General features: G+C 34.1%; 2 protein-coding genes across 6 annotated transcripts in view; one reads left to right on the top strand and one right to left on the bottom strand.

The window, feature by feature from the left end:
• The window catches only part of LOC135834491 (tropomyosin alpha-1 chain-like), a 31,961-nt gene extending 30,767 nt beyond the window's left edge, over positions 1 to 1,194 (bottom strand). For 2 of the 5 annotated variants that reach the window (XM_065348381.1, XM_065348380.1), the window contains exons 1-3: positions 907 to 1,163; positions 538 to 792; positions 313 to 384 (exon numbers count right to left, since the gene is read on the bottom strand). In XM_065348381.1, coding sequence (XP_065204453.1) covers positions 313 to 384; positions 538 to 792; positions 907 to 973 — 394 coding nt within the window. In that variant the 5' untranslated portion in view covers positions 974 to 1,163. Of the gene's footprint in view, positions 1 to 312; positions 385 to 537; positions 828 to 906 lie in introns of all 5 variants that reach the window. The other 3 variants (XR_010556681.1, XM_065348379.1, XM_065348382.1) reach the window with 3 other exon arrangements.
• A 3,978-nt stretch (positions 1,195 to 5,172) lies between these two features.
• On the top strand, positions 5,173 to 7,715 carry LOC135834489 (piggyBac transposable element-derived protein 3-like). The gene has a single exon (XM_065348373.1). The coding sequence runs from the start codon at positions 5,299 to 5,301 to the stop codon at positions 7,261 to 7,263; it is 1,965 nt and encodes a 654-aa protein (XP_065204445.1). The 5' UTR covers positions 5,173 to 5,298; the 3' UTR covers positions 7,264 to 7,715.
• The last annotated feature ends 2,517 nt before the right edge of the window (positions 7,716 to 10,232 follow it).

The following is a 10,232-nucleotide window of genomic DNA, read 5'->3' as shown; positions in this document are numbered from 1 at the left end:
TACCGACAACCTTTAATAAAACTCTTGCATATCTTGTTCCCTATTGGGGAAGAGGGGAGTGTCGAAAGGGCCTTCATTTTGATTTTTCGGCCATAATTTTTCGAAGTACGCAGATACGAAAAAAATGTCGGACTTGTTGTTGAGGATTTAAAAAAAGACGATTTTTCTTATTATTTCATAAAAGCTTATATAGAAGGCGGGTGCGGCGTTTAGAAACCAAGTCATTTTGTGAATTTCCTACAACACATTTTTATTATCTAAATAAACTATATACCTATTACTCACGCATGGGTAGGTAATCATTAAACTTACCCGATTGTTCTGATACAGTTACATTGAAATGTTTAGCCGCCAACACACGTAAATCCTTTTTTGGGATGAGAGCTGAAACATCATATGAGTTGGTCATTAAGACATGTATACCATAAGTAACAGTGATTTATCTTCTACATACTTTGTAAACATTCAAAGTAGGCTGTTTTTAATTGCGTGTACTAAAACTAAACAGTAAGTGAGCTGAAAAAATAATTATTATACTTGAATCTATGTAACTAGCGACGATTTCCTCTGCCCATTTCTCCATTTCTTTGGCTCTTAGCTCCCTTTCTACTACCTCTTGCTCCATTTTTTCTGCATCTTGCTTCATTTTTTCTGCATCTTGCTTCATTTTTTCTGCCCTTTGCAGCCTTTCTACTGCCCTTTGCAGCCTTTCTTCTGCCTTTTTCTCCCTTTCCTCCAGTGTTAACGTTCGATTGAGATCTGATGCACCGTTCTCCGCAGTAATATGGTGCACTATAATAATATGCAACCATTTAATTAAATGAAACCTGTCTCAGACTATCGATTAATATTTAAAAAGTACAAATATCTACTCATAAAATAGTATAGAAACTTTTTATTACTTACCAATGTATGCTGAAATCACTACAATTAAAACCACAATCGCCGACATTCTCCAGTTCTTTGAAAACATTTTTTTTTTTATTTGGTGACGATTTGAATTTAAAACTCGGTAGGTATCAATGTTAGCTTAAAAAAATACTACAAACTTGCACTTTTAGTGGCGGATTAAATAAGAAATCGTAACTTAACCTGAGACATAGTGCAAAGTACATAGATAGTAGATTAAAATTGAATTCAATATTCTTCACTACAGAGAAAATATTCTGGCAAGAGAATTTGGTAATACCTGATGGTAGATTAGATAGACATATCAACTAATGTACCTATCTGTAATATAGGTAAGGTAGGTAGGTAATCTGATGGAAATAAATTCGATGCGTTAATATGTATAGCTACTGAAATTTTCAGCAAATGAATTTAACTCAACATTATCTCTAGAGGAAATATTCTGACGAAGAATTCAGTATTATGTGAGAGTATACTAGATAAATCATGTACATTGAAAGAGGAAGTGGCAAAATTTGACCTTGTCAAGTTCAAAAATATGAACCGAAGATGGATCATCCACAAACAATTTGATCAAAATGTGAAAAATCGATCTCAAATTAATGAATCGCCAATAAATCAAATCATGATGATGGATTTTACCACAATTACCTTGATGGTAAAATGTTGGTTATGGTTAAAGGTTACAGCGTTACATGGACCTAGATGTTTTTTTGTGTTGATGATTTATGTTACGATTTTGGTATAAGTTGTAAAAATGGTTAAGTAAAGGGGTTACGGGCTACTAACTGATTGCGCTTTTAGAAACCGAGGATGCCCACACTTACCTAACTATGTACCTATTTGCAATATGCACTCAGACACCTACTGGACGGAAATATGTACTAATTCATGCGAAGGAATTTCTTTACACTTATCTTCAACGATATCTCGTAAGTACCTACATTAGGATGGATCGCCCCAAAAAAAAATCAGCAGATTTTGACCGAATTCACCAAAGACCTTCATTTTTAGTTGAGAGTTACTCAGAAAACATTTTACATTTTAGCTTCGGAGGTGTTTCTGGAAAAGAGAAATAAGCCCTCAAAAAAGAGGCATTTTTGAAAAAATTGTTTTTTCACTCCTGTCACTACCCAACCCGTTTTAGAAGTCTTAGGGTTCTACTGAGCAGTTGCAAATTTGCAGTAACCAATTTTGATAGATTGCATTAATACATATTTTTAAGAAATCTCGAAAACCACACCCAATTTTCGGCTTGAAATTCGCCCAATAACCAAAAATGATTAAAGAACAGTCTTTGCCAAAGTACATATTATTTAGATTTGACTGTAACAGTGAGAGTGAGAATGACTGATAGAAAAGAAAGGATAAATTAGTACGACTGTGTATGAGAAGAATTCTAATAATTTTGTGATAGGCGAATTCTGAGAAATATTCATTAGAGAGGAAATATTTCTCAGGTGCCTGCTTAGCTCGAGATGGAGAGACTTAGTCGATCTACTTTACTATTCATCTTATAAATACCCTTGGTTACCCTTATGAATCGAAGTGAAATAAACAGGCAGAGAATAGGCCAAAGTTAAATTTTTAGCAGCTCTTTGTCAACATTTTATTAATTTTATAGAAGGAAATTTTTAGAAAGGAGGAGTATCGATAAGGCCATTTTTTGGCCCCAGACAGTTATCGACTGGACCACTCTTAAATTGTTGTAATAAATACCCCAAATACGAATTCGTGGTTAGTTGACCCAAAATGACCATTTTTTGGGGTCCAGGGGTCCCCAAAGTTGCGAATAAAAAAATAATTTTTGGAACCACTGAGTATTATTTTCAAAAACTTTTTCAACGTAATCTGTTTGAACCCATTAAACATTATACTGATAAATAAGGTCTAAACAGAGAGCTTTGACATAAGATAACGGTTAAGTATTCTCTGATTAGTGTGATGCTAGCTAGCCACACTAAGTACACAACAATTGGGATTGACACAGAGAGTTATGTACTTAATGGGTTCCCTAATTCGAAATAGTAATCAGCCACTGCTAATTAAACACTACTTACCCCGGCTAGGTGCGCGAATAGAGAACCTAATCACAAATATTTATCATAAAAAAGTACAAGGAATAAATACGCAATTATTACTCGAACTTGTATTACACAAATAAATACAATTGCAATCACGAGTATTACAAATGGAAATAGACTTAACACAACTAAAAACTTAATCGAAATAATAAACTTAAATAACTGTAAGTAAAAAACCTTTAACCTAGGGCCTGAGCTCTCCTGTATTTTAAGGGAATATTAACTTGTCAATTCGCGACTCTTGTCGTTGTAGAACTGCGACGAGTTTAGGTAAGGTGCACCGGGGCAAGTCAGAACGATTTTTCGCAATTTCAACTTTGACCAGCTGTTACTCCCCTTCTAATGAACCAATATGGATCAAATTTATTATGTAGGTTCCCATAAGGGTTCTTAACCTATGGTGAAAATTTGAGCGAGATTGACGCAGTAGCTTTCGCTCAGTGGAATAAAATATAAACTGTTCTGACTTCCCCCAATTGGGGGAAGTCAGAAGGGACTAAACTTTGCAGAGGTGTAGATCACGAACGGAGCGTCCTAGAAAAATTGCATAAACACAAAATTGTAGAGAATTTAATTCTCTTTGAGATTACTCTCATCAGATTTTCACTAGGACCCACGGTTCATCCGCTATATGCGAAAAACTAAGAAATAGAAAGTCTGTATTTTAGAACAAATTCAAAAAAAGTTCAAAACAACAACAAAATACAATTGAACCAAAGACATCTAAAATGAAACTGAATCGCGAAAATTTTTATGCCGTGATGAAGTAGGGGTAGTACCCTCAAGTAACCTTTAGTGGCACTTCGTCAGATATAAACCTCTAGGCGCTGGAGCAAGTTTTCTAACTTACCCCAAATTCCAACTTCCCCCGGTGCACCTTAGCTAATTTGGCTAGTTAGCCAAATTAGCACCTTGACCACGCCTACTGTTACCAGACTGGTAAAGGGTTGACATACGAGTATACTTATATTGACGAATATTGGCAGTGGCTTAACCCTAAACGTCGCAGCGTACACTACAGTGTACATAGACTTTGAGAATTTTTTTAATTTTTTTGAGCAACATTAGAGCGATTCTTTTACACTGGGTTATTAGTGTGATGTATTTTCAATAAACACGTGCAATAAAAATAAAAAAAAATCCATTTTTCAACTTTTGATGGAAAGTTTTACTTTGGCAGTTTAATGTAAATGCAGAATATAAGAAACGTGTGTAATATTATTCAATTTATCGTCTTCATTTTTTTTTCAACAGAAAATGTTATTTAGGTAATTAATAGGGAAAAGTGCACACTATCGCTCGTTCATCATACATTTTTTATATGCCGATTATATTTTTCATAACTAACCCCGAAAGTTTGTAGACACTGTAGTGTACATTGCGAAGTATCCGGAAACTAGACACGAGAATAGTACGTGCACTACAGTGTACATTGCGAACATTGGGTAATAAAAATGCGATAAAACGCGGTGTCAAACTCGCCTACAAACAAAATGACAAAAATGACTAACACCTTTTTTATTGCTGTTTGTTTTATTTTTTCATTTTTTTTTTCATTTTACTGGGAATTGCTAAGAATGCTGTCGATGTTGATGGTTCTCCTTCATTTCAATATTTTGTAAGAATCATTCATTCTGTGTTTCGTTTTGAAAAGTATGGGTTGTTCGGTCTAGTGTGCTTTAATCGTGAATAAATTTTACATCATGCGACCTTACTTTGCTCCAAAAAGTAGGGGTCAAAGATTAGTTAATGCTGCTGTATTACTGCCACCTTGTGATTCGGATATTGGAGAATCATCAGAATCTGAAAATGAGATAGGTGATTCTGACTCCGAATCTGAAGCTCCATCGACAGATTCAGAAATGAGGGATTTGATGGATGAAATTAATTTTTTCTCAGGTAATTGAATTTTTTCATCACTAAAAAGTAAAAATATTGATAGGTATCTATCCTATTTACGTGATTTTTTTGGAGAAAATTTCAAATTGAGGGTTTTTTGATAGATGAGGAGGCAGAAGGAGAACCTATCTTCGTCGAATTTACACCCCTAAAAACTCCAGTCAAATCAAATGAAATTACTACACCAAATCGATTTCCGGAGAATGTCATTACACCACTGAAACAGGTATCATCATTTACTAAAAGATTGCAAAAAATTGACGACACAGATGGAATTTCGGATGACCTGTGTTCTTCATCTCGTATTGCTACCAAAATTATTCCATCCATAGAACAACCAAGCTGCAGTGGACTGCAAACAATTGCACAACGAGTAAGCAATTTTAATCAGTTATGTGAGAACGAAATGCCCAACTTGACCAAATCAGTTATTCATAAAGCAAACAAAAGAAAAATTACTCAAAGTGAGAAAAATCACTCCGAAAATTTTGTGGAAAAAGACATGCCTAGAATGAAAACTCGTCGATCAACTCCTTCTGAAAAAAATAATGAGAAATTGGTACCTATCTCCAATAATAAGAAGCTTCAGTCATCTAGAATTTCTACCCAAAAGAACGTCAAAGCAATACCTACTAAAATGAAAAAAAAGTCACCTCAAAAACAACAATCTACTGACAATGCTGTTCAAAAAATTCGTCGCTCATCTAGAATTTCAAAAACTAAAAATATTTCGATTGTTGCAAAAATCTCTCAAAATGTACCTGCAATTGTTAAAAAAGTCAAACCCTCTGAAAAATTGAAATTGAAAATGAAGTGGACAAATGAAAATTTTGAAGGACAAGTAAATGAAAGGCTTCTCGAAAATCTGAACACAGACATTGTTTCTGATGAATTTACACCTTTGCAATACTTTCAAATGTTTTTTGATGAAAACTGTGTAAATTTAATTGTAGATCAAACTAATCTGTACAGTACTCAGAAAAATGATGGTAAATGTATCAACACTGATGCCAATGAAATAAAAAATTTTCTTGGCTTGCACTTATTGATGGGTATAATGAAAATGCCATGCTACAGAGACTACTGGAGTGAGAAGTTTCGAATTGAGAAAATTGCCGATGTAATGCCTTTAAAAAGGTATGAATTGCTACGAAGTGTTGTGCATTTTGTGAACAATGATGATTCTCACTTGTATGAATCAGATCGTTTCTATAAAGTTACACCAATACTACAATTGATCAGAAATAATTGTTTGAAAGTTCAGCCTGAAACAACATTTTCAATAGATGAAATGATGGTGCCTTACAAAGGTATCAAAGCTGGCTCAAGGCGCCAGTATATAAAAAATAAGCCAAAGAAGTGGGGCTTTAAAATGTTTGTCAGAGCTGGTGTAAGTGGTATAGTCTATGACTTTTTCCCTTATGGTGGAGATACTACTTTTTTTGGCAGAGCTTTCACAGAGTGGGAAGATCAGTACTATGGAATTGGTCAAAAAGTTGTCGCAACTTTATGTAAAACAATTCCGAATCCCGAATTGACCATAGTATACTTCGATAACTGGTTTTCTTCAGTTGAGTTGGTATATTATTTACGAGAAAACTATGGTATTTTCTCCACAGGAACGATTATGGAGAATAGGTTGAGGCAATGTCCTCTCCAAAACGATAAAATTTTGAAAAAAAGAAAACGAGGAGCTTATGATTTTAAAACTGACAACCAAAAAAAAGTTACAGTAGTGAAATGGTATGATAACAAATGTGTAACTTTGATAAGTTCACATCTTGGTATTCATCCCTTAGAAGAAGTTAAAAGATATAATAAAGAAAAAAGAACAAAAATGCCTGTGGCATGTCCAAAACTCATAAAAGAGTATAATCAGCATATGGGTGGGGTAGATTTGGCGGATATGCTGATTGCACTTTATAGAATGAATATGAAGACTCATAGATGGTACTTCTCAATATTTTCTCAGCTGTTGGATATATGTGTGAATAATGCATGGCTTACATACAGACGAAACATGGAAGCAAAAAATGAAAAAAAAATCATGAAATTGAAAGAATTTCGTAACAGCATTGCAAACTCTCTTATTTCTTCAAATAAAACTAAAGTTGGACGCCCACTCACAATGGAAGCTCATTGCAAACAACATGGTACACGAACCAAACAAAGTCCAAAAATTGCACATCCTACTCCAGATATCAGATTGGATAATATTGATCATTATCCTATTGTAGGAAGTTTGGGTAGGTGCCGGTGTTGTTCTAAAAAAAGAACTACATATTCTTGCAGCAAATGTAATGTTAGATTATGCATAGTAAAAGACAGTAATTGTTTTTTTAGATACCATAAAGTAAAAAATGCAGTTTGATCGATTCATTTTAATGATAAAAGTTAGCACCTACCTATCTGTTACTTTACATTTGTCAATTACATAGTTCATTTATGGCGAACATTACATACGTATTTGCATTTTTTTCATTTTATATTTTCGTAATATTTAACGATGTGCTTTGAAATAAAATGTTAAATCTTCGAGTTGAGAAAAATTAATAGTAGCCTAGCTATACACGCGTTTAATTTGGTATGGATACGCATCACCTACACAAACATGCTACATAAAACATCGCGGCACCAAGTCACTGTACTCTTCGCAACGTACACTACAGTGCACACATTCGGCAACAGGCAAGTTGCCCTAATCTTCGCAACGTACACTACAGTGTACATCTCATAACTTGGGCCCTTTGGGTCCAAAAATTTTTTTGTCGCTATTTTCGTGTTCAGTGGGTCCTAAATGGATAGAAAATTATTGAAAAAAAATTTTCCCATCATTTCCGGGAAGTTGCGATTTTTAGGGTTAAAGTCATATACTTCCTACTCTTCCCGCACAACAATGGTCGACGTCGACATTTACATCGACTACGTTTTTTTCCAACATAATGATGGAAAAGCGATCAATTAATTATTTTGTAGGAATCTTCTGTCCATACAAAAGCCAGGTAAATGAAAAGTTTCAGAATTTTCTCATTATTGCTGATACCTCGACATGTAGATGTGAAATTCGATGCTCGAAATTTACATCTACAAGTATGTCGACCAATTTTTCAAAATTAAAATTTCTGTTTCAGTGTTTAAAAGTTTAGTAAGTAAACATTCAAAGATATGATCTTGTTCAATGAGGAAAACAAATTTTTTAGGGCATTGATGAAATTATGCACTTTTCCACAGTTTGGAGTTGTAGATGATATGATGTTGATATTGTGGATGTATTTGTTGATGTCGAATTTCACATCAACATTAACATCGACATGTAGACATGAAAAATGGATTGGTTGACTACTCTTAGATAAAGTATTGCACCATTTTTGATATAAAGAATTTCGGTTCAACTATTTGATTGTACAGAATTTTTGTCTGTATGTCCTCGGAAGTGGACTTTATGTCGATGCTGTTCTCAGCACGAGCAATAACCACATCAGAGGAAATAATTTTTGGAAAAAAAATTTCCAATTTTTAAACTAAAATTTTATAATGATATATGGCGCAGGAGGTCGACATTCACATTGAAATCAGCATGGCCATTGTTGTACGGGTTACAATACAAGACAATTTTTCCATTTTTGACCCTCAGGGGCAGAAATTGGAGGGTTTTCATTTTTGAAAAATTTTGGAACCACTATTTTGAACCTACCCCTTTGAACCCCCTAAAAAGCTTTTTACAGTTTATTGGTATCTGAAAGACCTCCATCCTACCAAATTTCGAGCTCAATAAAATTTTGTGCTGGTACTCAAAAATCCAAATTTCCAATTTTTTGTAATTTGGATTTTTTGGGAACCCCTGGATAGCTGGAAACCTGCGATTTGCGCCAAACGTAACGTTTTGAGGCATATATTCAATTACCTAGGTGAAAAAGTTTAAGAGTTTTGAAACTAATACGGCCACTCATTGTTTATTTTAAAACATTATCAACGGGTATTAGGCCGGATTACAAAAATAAATTTTGCTAATATTTCGCAAGAATTACATCTAGCTTCTTCAGAGCAGTGTTCCTGAACACTGCTCTGAAGAAGCTAGATGTAATTCTTGCGAAATATTAGCAAAATTTATTTTTGTAATCCGGCCTAATACCCGTTAATAAAGTTTTAAAATAAATGAAAAAGTTTAGTTAAGCTTCCTGTATATTCGTAATTTTGAACCCTTTTTTCAGAGCCCCCACTTTAGGCACCCCTAAAAAAGGCGATTATGCATATTTTTTCAAATAAATTGAAGAATGTACATTTGGAACACACTAGCAAGAGCTCGATAATTTTTCACTCGATTTTACCAGTAACTTTCAAAATTGAGTTTTTTTGGGCCAAATTCTGAGATTTTACTTCGTTGAAATCATGAAAACGTGATTTTAACGCTTTTTCGAAGAGTAAAATCTCAGAATTTGGCCCAAAAAAGCTCAATTTTGAAAGTTACTGGTAAAATCGAGTGAAAAATTATCGAGCTCTTGCTAGTGTGTTCCAAATGTAAATTCTTCAATTTATTTGAAAAAATATGCATAATCGCCTTCTTCAGGGGTGCCCAAAGTGGGGGGCTCTAAAAAAAGGGTTCAAAATTATGAATATACAGGAAGCTTAAATAAACTTTTTCACCTAGGTAATTGAATATATGCCTCAAAACGTTACGTTTGGCGCAAATCGCAGGTTTCCAGCTATCCAGGGGTTCCCAAAAGTCCAAATTACAAAAAATTGGAAATTTGGATTTTTGAGTACCAGCGCAAAATTTTATTGAGCTCAAAATTTGGTAGGATGGAGGTCTTTCAGATACCAATAAACTGTAAAAAGCTTTTTAGGGGGGTTCAAAAGGGTAGGTTCAAAATAGTGGTTCCAAAATTTTTCAAAAATGAAAACCCCCAATTTCTTCCCCTGAGGAACGAAAATGGAAAAATTGCCTCGTATAATATTTAACGGGTTCAAACAGATATTTTACGTTGAAAAAGTTTTTGAAAATAATACTCAGTGGTTCCAAAAATTATTGTTTTATTCGCAACTTTGGGGACCCCTGGACCCCAAAAAGTGGTCATTTTGGGTCAACTAACCACGGATTCGTATTTGGGGTATTTATTACAACAATTTAAGAGTGGTTCAGTCGATAACTGTCTGGGGCCAAAAAATGGCCTTATCGATACTCCTCCTTTTTATTCTAATTTCATAGTTTGTAATTTCCAATGGCTGAGAGGTCAGTTTGACAAATTTCATCATATTTTCTGTAATCTTGACAAATCATAATGAAATTTGGAAAATATTCAATTATAAAACATTTCATCGAGTTTTGGCTCCATTTAGATG

This window comes from Planococcus citri, chromosome 2 (genome assembly GCF_950023065.1).
Source record: "Planococcus citri chromosome 2, ihPlaCitr1.1, whole genome shotgun sequence".
In the NCBI taxonomy this organism is placed as follows: domain Eukaryota; kingdom Metazoa; phylum Arthropoda; class Insecta; order Hemiptera; family Pseudococcidae; genus Planococcus; species Planococcus citri.
This window is presented reverse-complemented; position numbering and strand designations above follow the sequence as displayed.

Excerpts from the sequence above, each read along its gene's own strand:
- LOC135834489 (XM_065348373.1), top strand. The coding sequence starts at position 5,299 with ATGCCCAACTTGACCAAATCAGTTATTCATAAAGCAAACAAAAGAAAA.